Here is a 16,334-nt window from a genome sequence, read left to right as displayed (position 1 = left end):
TGGACAGCCTCGCATAGCACCTCAAATCTTCGAATTAACCGGACTGCTGCACTCCGCCACTTCAATTTGGCCTGTCATATTTACATTAGAAATTACCGGACTGCAGAAGCTCTTTGAATTATCCAGGATTTCAAATTATCGGAGTTCGAATTATTGAGATTTTACTGCACATGCACGTCATGCTTTCATTTGTGTATATTTTTTTTTTATGGATTGTGTTGCACACTTTGTTTAGCCTTAATGTCATTGTAAGATGATTATAATGTGGCGTATTGTTAGCCATGGTTGCCATTTCTTTTACAGAAATTGTCATTTTATGCGCCTGTACATAAATTTATTCACCTGTGCAGGTGCGTGATGCGGCTGTTTCTGATGGGCATCAGTTCTCAGAGCCCCATTGTGTTGGAGAGCATCACTCTGCCTTGTCTTAAGGTACTACAAGGCATTATCAAACCGGACCCGCCAATCAGTAAACGCAACAAGGACAAATCTATAGAGGAGCTGGCTACTGTGCGGCCCTCAGGTGAGTGCAGATCTTCCTGCATGCTCTGAATGCCTGCCATCCTGTGTAATAGTATTATTGAAACCAGTCTCCAAATTGGGCAACTTCACAAAGTGTTATTTTTGTTTGCTGCAATGAATAGCACTGTAGTACCATAATACCTAAATATAACATAATGTGCAGTGCTGGAAAAATTTTCAAATATAGAAGCTTCCACATTATTGCTGAGGCTTCATGAAATGGGCAGTGGTGCAAGAGTGCACGCTTCTTATCACCTAAGTAACCTGCTCATGTCGTCTCATGAAATTCGAACGCCTGCCATTGACTTGCAGAGGAAATGCAGGTCATGTGTGCCCATCGCCTTTTGATAGGAAATGCAATTCTTTCTCCAAATTACCATTGTTTAGTCGCAAATTTTCTGTGAAATATCAGCTTCAGTGGTGCTGTTTGTGTGCTATGGAGCATGGTCACACACTGTTGCAGGCATGTGTGTAGCTGTGGACCTGAAGGGCTGGCTGGATGGAGACCCAGTGCAGACATTCAGTGCCTGGAAAAGCCGGTGCCTTGGGCGGCCTGCAGACACCCTGTCACTTGGCGGGGGCAAGCGGCAGCGACGCGAGGACGTGCGGGCCCGCTTTCTGGTGGAGAAGTATGGTTTGCGCTGGCGTCAGCTAGCCCGTCGAGGTGGCTCCTCCATGCGCCTGCTCATGCTCCTCCAGCCACCCCAGCAACAGCCGGCACAGGGCCTGCCATGCCAGCCACGTCCTCTCCAGTCCAATTGGCTGCGCCAGATTCTCTTCAACCCTTCCTGCCGCCAGGCACGCACCGTGGCCTGCTCATTGGTGAAAGCTCTCTGCCAGGTGAGCGTGCACACACGAGCCACCCAGTGAAGGGCCATAGGTGCCACTTTTGTTAAGTGTTTGCAGGCTACCAGGGTTGGGCAGTGTAGCTTATATTGTATCTTATTGTAGCTTTTAAAAGGTGCTGAGGAACCCTAGGTGTCTTGGCTTCCATTCCTTCCTGCCCGTCATATACCGTAAAAACCCGCGTATAATACGAGGTTTATTTTCCTATTATTAGCTACCTAAATTTACGCCTCATACTATTTGCGGATCCAAACAAAAATTTTCAAAGCTGTGCTCGAAGTTTTGGTTTCGTTATTGCCGCGTGGCTATGGCTTAGCTTTGTTATTATGCTGGGTACGGCTTGACTTCATTACCCTATCGCCACGGTCCCACAGTGGCCATGACTGCCAGGGCGTCATTTCTTTGTTGTTGAGTGCGCAGCTTGACAGCAGACATGCTCACGTGTACACCACACTTCGCGGAGTGCACGTTCATTTTTTCGTAGTGGAGGAGCAGGATGTCAGGGCCACGAAAACAGTACTCGGCTGTTTTCAAACGAAAGGTGATTTTAGCTGCTGAGAACATCGGCAACAGTTCGAGCTGGCGGCAGTTTGGTGTCACCGAGGGAAGCATTCGTGGATGGTGACAACAGAAGGAAGCCCTTTTTACGTGCAGCGGGAAGCAATTAAGCTTTCATGACCCGAAGAATGGCACATTGCCGATGAGAAAGACTGAATGAACGAGAGTCTTGTTCTCAACTGGTTAAAGTCCGTGTGGTGTAGGCGGCCAGGTGCACTGTTGTCTTTCCCGTCCCTCATCGTGCTGGATGCGTTTCGTTGCCATTTGGCCGACTCTGTGAAGGGGCTGCTACACGACTGCGGCAGTGAACTCGTCGTGATCCCGGGTGGGATGACCTCACAACTGCAGCCTCTTGATATTTGTGTTAACAAACCCTTCAAGGAAGCAGTCAGGCGGTGATATGCAGAGTGGATGCGCTCAGTCGGGTTAGCCTGCAGCGATGCGGACCGGACGGCTGAGGCAGGCATCGCCAGCCGCGCTGTGCAAATGGATCGTGGACGCATGGGCAGCCATCCCAGAGGACCTTGTGTGTCACCCTTTTAAGAAGATCAGCATATCGAACGCACTCGATGGCACAGAAGATGAGTACATCTGGGATGTTTTGGCGGACAAAGAAATGTCCGAAGAAAGCGCTGCTGAAGATGAAAGTGATTGAAGTCCGGGGCCTGATTTCAATAAATGTCTTCTCCGTGCTTTCGTCACTCGTGTTATACGCGGGCAAATCTTTTTTTTTTCCCATTTCGCATCTCTTTCACCTCGTATTATATGCGGGTTTTTATGGTATGCAAAAATGAGCATGTATACACATGGCACCTCAAAATATGCCCAGATTCAATTAATAATGGCTGGCTGCACAGTGAAACAGTCTGCAGTGCACAATTAGTGTCATTAGTGTTAAAATAAAGTAAGTAAAGGAAACGGGGGAAAAAAATTTGTATTCCTGATTTTGAAGCGACAGCTTCAAAATTCTATAACTTAACTCTTAACTTCTGTGACAGGCAGGATTAAAATTTTACCCTTATTGCATAGCGTTGTATCAAGAGAAATCAATCTTATACAATCTAGCAAGTTCCCAGCAGAATCTAGCAGAATTTTTTAAAGCTTTCGGCAAAAAGTTACATAACATGTTCCGTAAGTGCACAAGGACTTGTTCTACATAAAATTAAATAAATATTATCGGTACGCAAAAATGCACGTTCCCTAGGTGCAGTTTTGTAAGTTCTTTCTCATCATGAATTGTTGTGGGAGCTTGGGCTTGGACAATGTTAAGAATGCCATTTTTTTTTTTACACCCACGCTATGATGACATAGCACTTTCTTCAAGTTTGTGTTATCAGGAAATACCAGTGTTTTGCTTTTTCAGTAGCTACCAAGCTGCCAAGTTGTTCTTTTCTCACTCAAATCAGAATCTTACTCATCGTTACTTTTGGTGGCTGATCTTAATTGTTTAATTGTAACATTTTGATCAGAGGTCTGGAGTACTTTAGGCAATAGTAACATACATAATAAAACACTTCATTTGATATACTACAGCTGTAGTCATTGGTAATAGTGTACAAGGAGGAAAATGGTAATAGGTGAAATTAATAAACGAACGCCATTTATTGAAAATAACAATTTTCCATTTGGAAACTTTGCACTGCACTCTGTGTTAAAAATGGTAATGCTTCTTATGCCTTGTGTGTTTTCTTGCTCATTTTAAGAATCTGCACTGCGCTGTTCTTTTTAATGTCCAATGATTCCTGTTTCGTTTTTTCTAGTTTCATAATTTGGCGTTGATCGTGGTGATAAAAGGTGTCTGTTTTTAGTAAAGCATGTTGCAGAAATTTTAAAGAGGCTATTTTTGGGTATATCTTAGGTTCCATCACGGTGCCGAGAGATGCTGGACCTGCTGACAACATATCTGGATGACCTAGGCACAGCTGGTGAAAGTGGGGCAAAGTTCTTGGCTCTCTACCAGAGCCTTATTGCACCTGACCACTGGAAGCACTACCTGGCCATCAAAGGCCTGCTTCCACGTCTTGGGAACCTTATCACTGCTGAGATTGAACAGCTCACCCTTCTCGAAGAAACAACACTTAATGCTGACCTTTCTCAAGGTCAGTCATCTTGGCCTTTATATACTGAGTCCTTTATATTACGCAGTGTATGTTTAGTTATTCCAAATGCAGTATTGCAAAGGTTTCTGGTTATTTTTGGATATGTTTGTATTTCTTGGCACATTCACTTGGTGCTGTAAAAGATGGTATCTTCCGAATGTCCGCCTGCGTGGTGAATGAATTTTCATCTAGAATTCAGTTCTATCGTTATCATTGCCTTCACAGTAAAATGTTACAGTTCATATTAAACAGGACAAGGTGAGACCACCTGTAACAAATTTGATAACATGCATGAAACTTTCACGTAACTATTTTATTACCTTTTTATGTAGAAGCAAGTTCTTCTTGGTATTGACTAGTCTGAATTTTGTAACCTTCCTAGCAAGTGGAAACACATTGTAGTTTGCATTTCATGAGAAGTACATTTGCAACACCATTATTGTGCACTAAGTGCTAAGTGCTCCTGAAATGGTGCTTTTTTCTTAATCGTTCTTTTTTTTTTAATTAGATTTACTGTTGTTGCTTCTTACAGTTGAGATTTCTTTTGGTTGTGTTTGCATGTTTGTCAGTTCAGAAAAGTAGTCTATGCAGTTAAACTTGGATGTAACAAACCTCCACTTACCAGATTCGTCAATATTGTGAAGTTTCTCAATTCCCCAATGCCGCCCCCTTGAAGCGTGTGTATCTGTGAACTCTATGTAATGACATGTTGTGGTGGTTGACCTTGATGTAATGAACTTGCTACACAGACTGTTTATCAGCTAGTGCTGTGTTATTTCAATTCAGGTGAGCCACATAAAATTTAATAATCAAATGAACTTCCATGAGAGCAACGTCTACAATAGCGGCGAACAAATGCGGTTTACACAATGCACAGCGCTCCAGCACCATCCGCACTTCTCCGTGGTAAATGCAAGTCTCTGCAGCTTTCGCTTTTGTAGTGTCACACCAGGTGGTACTGGAACAGTGTATGTTGAGTGGCAGCGCAAAACTACAGGACGTAGCAAGAAACAGCAGGCGAGCAGTACGCGCCTATCACTGCCGCTCAGTTCGCGTGATTGCGCCACCAACAGTTGATGTGCGCCGTGATGAGGACTCGAGGCGAGAGCCTGCTTCCCAGGGCAATGGCAGCCATGCAGACCGAGAAAGGGGAGAAGCGAGAAGAGGCAGGGTGCCTCCGGTGCATCTACCTCCCCCATTCCCCACCCTGCACATAGTGGCATTGCACCAGCCACGGCAGAGATTGTGGCAGCTGCCACCACAGTTGCATTGTAAACGAACGAGACTTAAATGTTTCTCCATATCTATCAATTTGAGTAATGGGGGTTTGCTGTGAACATTTACTGGATGATTTCACCTACATTTATTTCTCATTTTGGTTTCGTTTTCACGCATTTTTTTTTCCACTCTTCATGCAAAAACCTGCATGTAAAGAAAAATCTCAATTTTGCTGTATCAAGGTTTAACTGTACACCGAAGCTCTCTCACATTTAGAAAGCAGTTGTATGCACTTCTTTACATTATTTATGCAAAAAGAAACATGACTCTTACAGAGAGAATCTCTATTCTGGGCTGCCTAGACAGACCAGCTAAAGTCACTTGAGTAAACAGGTGCACTAAACAACTAAACCTTAATTTAACTTAATATCTCACTTTCACTAAATCTAACATTTTAAACATTACCTAAACTTATTATATTTGCACGCTATCTTTTTCTCGCAATAAGAAATGGGGATTGACAGGATTTGTTTTTGTGCAGGTTTTGCCTTGAAAATGCTGACAGAGCTGTTGGCGTCATTCATCGAGGTGGACTCAATTCGGCAGCAATACAAGGCACGTCTTGTAGGTTGTGTTCTCAATGGCTACTTGTCTCTGCGTAAGCTGGTGGTTCAACGTACCAAGCTAGTTGATGAAACTCAAGAGAAGCTGCTGGCACTGCTAGAAGAGATGACAACAGGCACTGAGTCGGAAACTGAGGCATTCATGGCAGTTTGTGTTGAAACGCTAGGCCGATATGGGTTGGAGGACTTGCGCACGCCAGTCTTCATCTTTGAGCGGCTCTGCTCACTCATTCATCCTGAAGAAAATGAGCTCGGAGAGTTTCTAGTGACTCTCGAGAAAGACCCACAGCAGGAAGACTTTCTGCAGGGGCGCATGTTGGGGAACCCATACAGCTCGCATGAGCCTGGCATGGGGCCCCTGATGCGTGACCTCAAGAACAAGGTGTGCCAAGACTGTGAGCTGGTGGCCCTGCTTGAAGATGACAATGGCATGGAGCTGCTTGTCTGCAACAAGATTATGAGCCTCGACCTCCCTGTCAAGGTATGGCTTCGTCTTTTTACTCACTGCTTCATCATGGCTAAGGCCCCCAACTTTCTGCGGCGGACAATTTTAAATTCTGCAAATTGAGAACAAAGAATCCACAAAATTCCGTGGGAGATATCAAATAACGCTTTAAAACGCACTTTCTTTACATTCTCAACCAAGGTATAAATACAGTTTCAATACTTTTTTTTTTTCTCAAGCTTTTCAAGGTAGTTAAAGCAACATTCGGCACTGGGCTTTGAAAGCCACCAGGGGAAGTTAGCTTTTTTTAATGGCCTTAGGGGCAAAGCGCGCAGCGTGCATATGCACCCAAGGTGGCTATGGGTATGGAAAGAAGTCTGTGCGGGTTGTTGAAAAGGGGAAGGCACTGAAAGAGTTGAGTGGAGTAGGGAAAGCAGTAAAGGGCAAACTGATACAGGACTGGCCAGCTCGAAACATCGAGTAGTGAGGACACAGCGGTGATTGTAGCTGCCGCTGTGTGAGAGCCTGCATGCTTTAAAGTATTGGAGACTGGTTCGCTCTGTTAAAAAATGAGTATGACTGTCGACTACAGCACGGTCGGAACACTGACAAGAATGATTGGCACAAACACAGGTGTTTGTGCCAATCTTTCTCGTCCGTGTTCCGACTGCGCTGTAGTCGTCAATATGTGTAACCAACTAGCCAGCCACTACATATTAAGCAAGTTCATCACTAGTTCTGCTGGCCCTCCTTTTCCTCGTGATCCGTGGCATCTCGTTGCCCACATAGCAGTAGCAGTGTGCAGGTGAGCGCTTGTGTTTGTGCCAATCTTTCTTGTCCGTGTTCCAACCGCACTGTAGTCGTCTATATGTGTAACCAACTAGCCAGCCACTACATATTGAATATGACTGCTAGCACAGTTCCGCGAAAAATGCTTAAATAATCGCAGGAAACTAGGCATGCCATGCAGCCATGTAGAGCTTATGCAAAGCTAAAATGGCCCTATTACTGGTGCACAGATCACACACAAGAAAAAATGTTAGCTAAAAAGTTTGATTATCCAGAAGTAGTTACTTGCCTTGAGGACTGTACTACCTCGATGGAAAGAAACGCGAACAACCCAATGCCAACACGCTCCGCTGTTTCAGTTTCTTTTCACCGCTCTTTTACTTTGGTGATAGCAAAAAGACCCTAGACTCGTCCATGATGCATTCTAGGACGACTCTAATGTCTTTTTTGTACCACCCAGGTAAAAGCTCGATGAAAATAGATTCCAACAGCGGGGCATGTTGGCGAAGGGTTGTTCGTGTTTCTTTCCATCAAGGTAGTACACAGTGATGTGATTGCTGTGTCAATTACACCTAACTGTGCCAAACCTGTGCCAACACTCTGCATTTACTTCATAACAAAATTCTCGGGCACCGTGTGTTGTCCATCTTGAACGTATGCATGCTGCACATCAAGCTGGCCAAACTCGTTGTCACCTCACGTAATGAAAACAGAGAACCGAAATAAGCCTGCAGCCTGCAGGGATTTACTCTGGTCATCCCGTGGTGCGGAAGGCGTGCTTCAAATGTGCATGGCAAAAATATTCACAAACGGCGCCCGCTCTTGACTGCCATGTCATTGCTCGGCTGAAGTGGGGAAACGGCACACTCCCATGAAGTTTTCAGTGGGCGTCTTATTTTCGGGTTTGCTTCATTGCCCTATCAAAAAGAGGCCTATAGTCCTTGATAATTTTCTTCACTCATATCGACCTGTCTCCTTGCTGCTTGAGTCCCATTCTCCAGCACATATTCAACGCCACACAACTGCAGTTTTGCATCATAGCTTCTTTACCTTGTGGGCCGCGTAATGTTGAGTAAAAACAACGCACGACATTTGCAAAGCCGTATGGATGTGGCGCTGAAATCGAAACTTTCAAGAATATGACTGGACTTGATGCAGCCACCGTGTGCAGTTCGTGCTGCCACCGCATTCAGTCCAGTTGCAAGATTGTGCGATTCTAGCCGTAGGATAGCATTTTAAAGTTTTAACTAGTGCATTCCGTTACCATTAACTGCATTCACAGTGAGCCCTGAGAAGCGCACATCTTCCACTGCGCAGGCGTAGTTGGGTCCCTGGCTCCCCGCGGAAGCGGCTAATGGTAGCAGACTGCTCTGGGCTAAAACTGTACAATAACTTGATCCTTCTTTTTGCACATCGATTTTCATACACAGTTACTAGGACAGGGTTAATTGGAGCGACTGTTGATATGATTTGCTAGTATCTGAGAAAGCTGCTTTTTTCTTTCACCTCCTCTGTGGTGGATGATAAAGGCTTCATAGATCTCCCTTTGTATCTGACTGCTATAAGTGTGCAGCACCTTGCACTCCCCAAAATGAGGAATGCAACCACATGCAGTCACGTGTTTGGGAACAGCAATAGCTTTGCTATTCCTCAAGTCATTTGCATGCTCTCTTAATCTATCGTTAATGCAACGACCGGTCTGCCCGACATAAGTGGCACTGCAAGAGAGAGGGATTTCATAGATCGCTTTGCTTTTACATTCCACATATTGTGTTATGTGCTTTATATTGCATTCAACCCGTTTTTGCTGACAACCATTTACTTTTTTGCACCACGAGCTCAGTTTGTTGGGAGCTGAGAAGACCAGACGCACTCTGCCACGACCCATGATCTTTTTCCTGCCTAAATAGTGTACCCAGGCCTCAAGAAAGCCAATTCGTTAATTTCTCATTGGAAAACATCGGTTAATTTTGTACACGCATGTAAAAAATTTTTTGAAACTATCAAAAGTATTGCACACTGTGATACTAAAACAACAGGATTCATGAAATTTGATATTCGATTTAATCCAAATGTCTGGTATTCTAAATGTCGAAGTATTTATCTCGAGCTAATAACATTCCTTGATTGCATGCTTCATGTGATTCTTGTTGATCACACCTCTTCCGAGATGTAAGCGCGCCGCATGTGCAGCCAGAGCGCTGACTCCATGGTCTCGTACACACCGGCCCATATGCTGGGGCCGGCCTGCACATGTGCATGCGCATGGCAGTAGGCATGAGCATACACAAGCGCAGCGCCCAGATCTGCACCTGCCAGGTGTCTGTGCCCGAGGGTGAGCACTTGCCAGAACCAGCTCGCCGGCATGCACTGATTGTAGGACACACACACGGTGGCCTTGACTTCCACGGAACAGGTCTGAGCTGACTGGAGCTGCTGCAGCTTCTGTTCTCTGCATGAAGTTTGCTGATCAAGCCTGATAGTGCGAGTATGAGACACATGGAGATGGGTGCTCCTTTCCAACGCCTGACGCAGGATGGCTCTGGGAGCACGGTTTGCACGCCTAGCAGGTGCCATGGAGTCTCTGCTTAAGAGCAACAGCTGCGCAACAACGCAATCGCAATTAAGGGCAGCAGTTGGAGGTCCCACAAATACGTTGGCACTGCATGTAGATTGACTCTCCCAATTTCTGATGGCTGTTTTTTGCAACAAGTTGTCACAGCTTCAGTGGGTCTCGCAATGCTGCAGTGCACTGTTGTTGTTTTTTTTTTCCCCCATGTAATGGCCTTTAGAAAAATGCATGATTTTGAAAATGCTTGTTGTTCCGCCCAACCCTTTTTGGCTACCACAACTACTCGAAATATTCACTCCAAATTTGCTTCAAACCAAAAAGGTACTATTCATACATCCCTAGTGTCGTAAAATAATTTTGAATTTCGAAGATGCGCATCACACAAGAAATTCAGGGGAAAAAAAAGCATCAGCGCTGGTAGCAAATTCTGTCAGCAAGAAAATGTCGGCAGGTGTGGTACCAAAGCTCATTGTTAATTTAATTATTATTTCCTGAATTTGCTAGCTGGCTTGAAAAATCATCCTGGTTGCTATATGAAGCATGCTAAATTCGTTTGAAATGAAGGAGCTAGAGCACATGCAGAGAAAAAGCTTTGAGTCTGCAATGTACACAGTTGTGTACAAAGCGCCTGAAATGGTTAATCTGCTGTTTGAGTTCGTGCTAAGATGGGTTGTGCAAGGGTGAGGCGTCATGCTACTCTTCCCAAGTTTTGCTTGCATTGACAGAAAACTTGCTGGTCTCGAGGGAAGAGGGAGCATAGGGGTGGAGGGACTGTTATGTATGTTTCTCTAAATTTAGTGAGAAATATTCTTCAACTGTGACTTAGCTGGCTTTGCGAAATATTTAGGTCGTGAAAAATGTGTTGTTTACAGTACTATATGTGTTGTCATGCTCTGATGTGAATAGTGTTGCTGTGCACTTATGAATGCAGGAGGTGTACCGCAAGGTCTGGTGCCCTGAAAATGGCGAGTCAGAGGCAATGCGAGTGGTGTATCGCATGCGGGGCCTGTTGGGAGATGCAACAGAGGAGTTTGTGGAATCCTTGGAGGCAAAGGCTGGTGGCCCCCAGGTGGATGAGGAGCAGCTATACCAGCTGGCACGCGTCATGGGTCCCTGTGGTGGCCTTGAAGCTATGCTCGAGCGTCTGGATGCCATTGATGACTTGTCACGAGGGCGACCACTGCTCACTGTCCTCCTCAAGCTTTTTGGTCTCTGTGTAAAGGTCTGTAGCACTCTTATTTTCACTTGTTAATGGGTTAAAGGTCTGGGTACATAGTAGGCATTCAGATGTCCATGGGTCACGTTCTCATGGTAATTGTTAAACTTGAACATGTACAGTCCATAAATGTGCCAAATATGCTTGTTTTGTCAATGAGACCAGAAGGTGTAGGGCCTCTAATATGTGTCATTTTTGTCATTTTTGGTCTTTTTTAGAATGCCGGTTCTGACTAACTTATTCACTGGATGCAAAAAAACAGCGCGAACAAACGGGGACTAGACGAAGAATACACAGGAACAAGCGCTGACTCTCAACTAAAGTTTAATCACAGGAAGCACACTTATAAAAGGAAACAGAAAACGAAAAAAAACACAAAATCAGAACGCATGTGTTAATATGTGATGTCCAGATATGCAACCTCACAGTCACGCAGGAGCAGGGATGGTTGGCTGACACATAATCTTGGTTTCTTTGTCATGTTATACGCCTCGATAATTTCCCTGGTCAACTGGTCGGGGTGTTTGTACAAAATGTCAGTAAAATGCAAGGACGGAAAACATGATTGACACTCTCGGCAATGATCAACTAGATTAGTGGAGCGATTAAATTCTAATGAATTGAGATGTTCTCCGAGTCGTGTGTTAATACAACGTCCCGTTTGCCCAATGTATATCTGACCACAGGATAGGGGGATTTTATAAACTACCCCTTTGGAGCACGGCACAAAACTTTTAGCGTGCTTAACACCACAGGACGCTGCAGATTTCTTGGGGTTGCGGGACTTATTTTCTACTGCTGAACAAATTTTACTGAGCTTATTCGGGGCCGAAAAAACCACATCAACTTTATACCTATGGGCCACATTTTTAAGACCATGAGACAGGCGATGCACATAGGGAAGGACTGCGAACTTTTTCCGTTTCTGTTCTTTCTGTGAAGACGGCAGCAATGTCGGCGCTTTAAGCTTTTTAATTATTTTATTGCAACCCAAAGTGATAAGCTCAGCTGGATATCCTGCTTCCTTTAGTCTCTTAGCCTGATTATCAAAGCTTTCTTGCATAGCATGGTGACAAGATTTTGACAACGCAGATGACAAGGATGAAACAAGGTGATTAAACTTTAGTTGAGAGTCAGCGCTTGTTCCTGTGTATTCTTCTAGTCCCCGTTTGTTCGCGCTGTTTTTTTGCATTATGTATCACCAACTCGCCCGCTTATCTATCCTGTTATTCACTGGAGCCAAGAACTGGTCAGCATTTAGAGATTAACATTTCATCTAAGTGTTGCAGAAGCAGCCCTTTTTTTTTATGCATAGTTCAGAAAAATTCACATAAGCAGGCAAGTCGAACTGAAATTCATTTTTGGTTGTTTCATATTTTACGCACTTCATACATACAGACTGAAATTGGTAGTAATTAACATCACATATCACTGAAAAGTAAATAGATTTTTTTTTTTTTTTACAATAAGGAAAGAATTGTTTTTCTAGCGCAAGCGAAAGTGCCACAGCAATCACTCAAGCTTACTCAAAAAAAGGCGGAACCTCTGCCTTAAGCATACAGCTGAGCACAGTCTACAGCATCCTCGCGGGTTAAGCAGAGCAGTGCAATTTTGGTTCAAAGGAAGGGAAAGTGTGGCAGCACCATCTCATGCTGAGCAGACTGAATGAGACGAGATGAGGCATGCTCCGATGCTGAAATGTCCTTGAAACAGTTCTTACTGGAAAGTCAGAGTAGTGCAGTAGAACATCATCGATACATTTTCTAAAGAATACAGATGATCTAAGAAAGGGTGTCATCCAAAACCACCGCCTAGACTTTTAAAAATGTGACAAGAATAAATCTAAAGGCATTTATTGACACACCTTCTCTTCTTATAAAGGCGGGTTAGTGTATGTTGGCACAAGATATGAACATTTAATATAGTCTCTGTGTACTTCTATCACATTTGCATTGTCCTTAGCACGAAATAAACTTAGCAGTGTAACCAGGGGCCAAATCCACGAAACAGTTCGCTTTAGAACGCGTTCGCTTTCTCTCTCGCCACCTGGCCCCATTGGCCATGTGTCATCACCGCTGGCGGTGACATCATTTCACGGAGGCGGGACCACGGATTTTGTTTACGTCACGAGACATGTCAATCAAGTGAAAGCGAACGCGTTCGGTCGCTGTGTGTGGAACTCTGAAGGTGGCTTTCGCTTCGGCGCGAGAAGAAACATGCCGGTACCTCCCGTCGCCCCGCTGTTGTTTGCGGTGCTCAGTGGATGTCATTGGCGGCATCGGCGGTCGCATGACAATCCTTTCGACATGCGTGACGATGCCTTCCGAAGGCATGTCAGGCTGTCGAAGGGACTTGTACGCCGGCTATGCGAAGAGCTATAACCCCCACCTTGGACCATCGAGGAAAAGTGCGCTCACAACAGAGCGCAAGATACTCTGCGCGCTACAGTTGCTCGCTACCGGAGGCTTCCAGGCGACAGTCGGCAGCGAGGCAACTGTACGGCTCCTGCAGTCGTCTGTGAGCCGGACGATTTTGGCCGTTGCTCAGGCAATCGTGTGTGTTGGCACGAGAGGTTAAAACGCGCCGAAGTTAGCATATAGTCCCTTAAACATGCAAGCAGCCGAGATGGGACCGCCCAACAAAGCCGATTGGCTGTTGCCTGCCCCCTCGTCCTCCCACAGTGTTCGTCCCATCCTTCTCCCCACGATGCCTACGTCAAATTGACGTCACGGCAAAGCGAACGCGTTCCAAAGCGAACTCTTTTGTGCATTCGGCCCGAGGTCTACGAGAGCAAGGACAAAAGTAGCCTGACCTATTCGATGTAAGCTTTTTTTTTTTATGCTTCACCTCTTTGCATGTGATGAAGAAACTATTCTTGCAGCTGACTACCGCTGTATTAGAGTAGTGGTTTGGGCTTGTTGGTCTGGTTGCATGACTAGAGGAAGCAGCTCCTGTCCTGTCAGCTTTTAGGTACGTTCGATTCATTTGCGCTACGAGAACTGGTTCTCGCAGTGCTGCACTTCGCCATTCGCTTCAGCGGTGCAAAATGGCGCCATCTGCACGATTCCATTCATTTCAAAAAAGTGCTGACGTTGTGCAGGTCTAGTTCAGGAAAAGTTCAGAATAACTGTGCACCTTCTCAGTGGTCAGTGCCGAAATCGTGCAGCTGCAGCTGCCATGGAAGCACACGATGGCTTGTGCGTTGCAATAAACACGGCGAACGGACTCAGATTTATCCGCTCGTCGATGAGAACTGTGCCCCAGTAGGGTCATACTCGTACGGATCGTCACTGGAGGCCTGTTTATATCAGGCCTGTAAGTACTTGTGGCGATTTCCGTGAAGTGACACACGCACCATGCGCGCGGTGCGTGTGTCAATACTTTTGTGCTGGTGTGCCTGCTTGTTGCGAACTGTTACTCGCGGACAGACGCGCATGAACACAATGCGAAAGTGGCGAAAGTGTCTGCCCGCTGGCCGTCACAATCGCGGCGAACGCGCCGCTATTTAATGTCACTCGGCGCACGCACACCTCTGTTGTGTTGAGTAAAAGAACACATGTGCGTTTCGCACCAGCTGCTGGGAGGTGCACATGCATCGATCGAGGCTGGTTCATGGCAACACTTCGCTGCAATATTGTGTTCGAAAATTTTTCAACCGGTTCGGGCACTGGCTTCAATTTTCTGGCAATGAAAAGGCTAGCAGACAGCCAGGCCTGCACTCGACCATTCGTTTTGGAAGCAGCCAGTGCCAAGCTGCACTTGAACTACAGGAACTGGCGCTGCACGCTCGTGCACCCACGCGGCACTGCTTCAGAACTTCACTACAGAACTGGTGCAGCGAGTGCAGGCGAATCGAACGGACCTTCTGTCATTGTCCTCGTTTTACAGTCGAGCCCACATATAAAGGCCCCACTTAAGACGAACTTTCGCTTATAACGAACGAGACCTGTGCGACTGTCAAAATATACATTGTTTCAATGGCACAAAATCACACAAATAACGAACGTCATGAAGCTCTGCTGATCGGTTACAGCGAACGGGCAGCGTAAACCCGGCGCCGCGATGCGAGATAACCTGCCTCTGGCCCCTTTGTGCACCCGGCGTGCGCCATGTTTTCCCGTGACTTATCGCAGGCCAACTGCCCGCCCCGTTTCACGCCGCTCTCGAGCGAGCTTCCCTTCCCCGCCGACGCGCCTTCCACCATCGCCCTCCAGCCCCTCCTCACAACTCCGCTCCCCTCGCTCTCTCGCAAATCCGCGCGTGGCCTCCGTGGTCAACCGCGCCGCCGCCGGTGCCGATCGCGGAGGCCGTACTCCGTGAAGCAGGCCTTCCGTGGGAGCCAAGAGGTGGCTGCACTGACGCACACGGATGGCGCTGTGCGTCTGACTGGCTTGATTGGCTTGATTGATCTTTAGCTTGACTGGCTTGATTGCCGCCTGTGCACGTTGCACGTCTACCCTACCGCGCGCTTTTGTCACTCTTGTTGCGGTGCAGACATTTCGATGGCTTCGTTCAAATCTCGGGCCCTGGTTGTAATTCTGGATGCCGGGCGGGTACACCGTGCCCATTTCCATTGTATTCAGCGGTAGAAATGATGAAAGCGGCCTGAGCGGAGGTGACAGTTACTGGTGAGCAGAACTGCTTCCGCAAGGCCGGCTTCATCGACCCAGTGTCTGATGCCGAGCCTGATGCTTCGGAAGATGACCAGCCCGGCGGCGATTTATGGCAGCACGTCGTCGACTCCAACATGGATGGTCATGACATTGGTTGGAATGATTTTATTTCTGCCGATGACGACGCTGACATCGCGGACAAGGACATCGTTTCTGAAGTGCGGGACAAGAGTGACTCAGAGGAATCAGATGAGGATGAAACTTCGGAGCCAGCACCCATAGCGCGCCTGTAGCAATGAGCTACATAGAGAGCCTCAGACAACTTGTCTATGCCAAGAGCCTTGGTGATAGCACGCTTCTGCTTTAAGTAAACTGGAAACCTCCCTCATTGGATCTGCGCTGCGGAAATAGACATCCATCACGGACTTTTTCACAAAGAAAAAATTTTATCTTTTGACAAGCAACTTTCTTTAAACCTGTGGTCCACCTACTATGAACTTCGGGATATAACAAACGGATGCCGCGTGACGCTCACGTTCGTTATAAGCGGGCTCGACTGTATTCACGCTGCTTCCTCTGGTCATGAGATTGCCTTAGCTCTGTTGATTTTTATCTCTTTGCCTCCCGAGGTCGGCCAACTCGCTCATTGTCGGCATTTGTGGATGTTTCACACCATTGAACTGATGCATAGCAGAAAAGCTGCACTGATGGCCTTTGGCACTCTGCTTATGTCACGTGCCCCCAGGCTCTGTCCGCTCATATGTGCTCACATATACGACTGCTCACTAAACGTATCATACAATCAAAATTATTTGAGATCTTGAACTTACTTG

The 16,334-nt window shown here is 46.2% G+C and overlaps 1 protein-coding gene across 6 annotated transcripts in view; it reads left to right on the top strand.

Moving 5' to 3' along the window:
* poe (E3 ubiquitin-protein ligase-like protein poe) overlaps window positions 1-16,334 on the top strand; it is a 248,224-nt gene that overhangs the window by 198,478 nt on the left and 33,412 nt on the right. For all 6 annotated transcript variants that reach the window (XM_077649151.1, XM_077649150.1, XM_077649149.1 and 3 more), the window contains 5 exons: window positions 351-523; window positions 986-1,362; window positions 3,785-4,025; window positions 5,785-6,347; window positions 10,604-10,894. In XM_077649151.1, the coding sequence (XP_077505277.1) occupies window positions 351-523; window positions 986-1,362; window positions 3,785-4,025; window positions 5,785-6,347; window positions 10,604-10,894 (1,645 nt within the window). The remainder of the gene's footprint in view (window positions 1-350; window positions 524-985; window positions 1,363-3,784; window positions 4,026-5,784; window positions 6,348-10,603; window positions 10,895-16,334) is intronic.

This window comes from Amblyomma americanum, chromosome 1 (assembly GCF_052857255.1).
Source record: "Amblyomma americanum isolate KBUSLIRL-KWMA chromosome 1, ASM5285725v1, whole genome shotgun sequence".
NCBI classification, from domain to species: Eukaryota; Metazoa; Arthropoda; class Arachnida; order Ixodida; family Ixodidae; genus Amblyomma; species Amblyomma americanum.
This window is presented reverse-complemented; position numbering and strand designations above follow the sequence as displayed.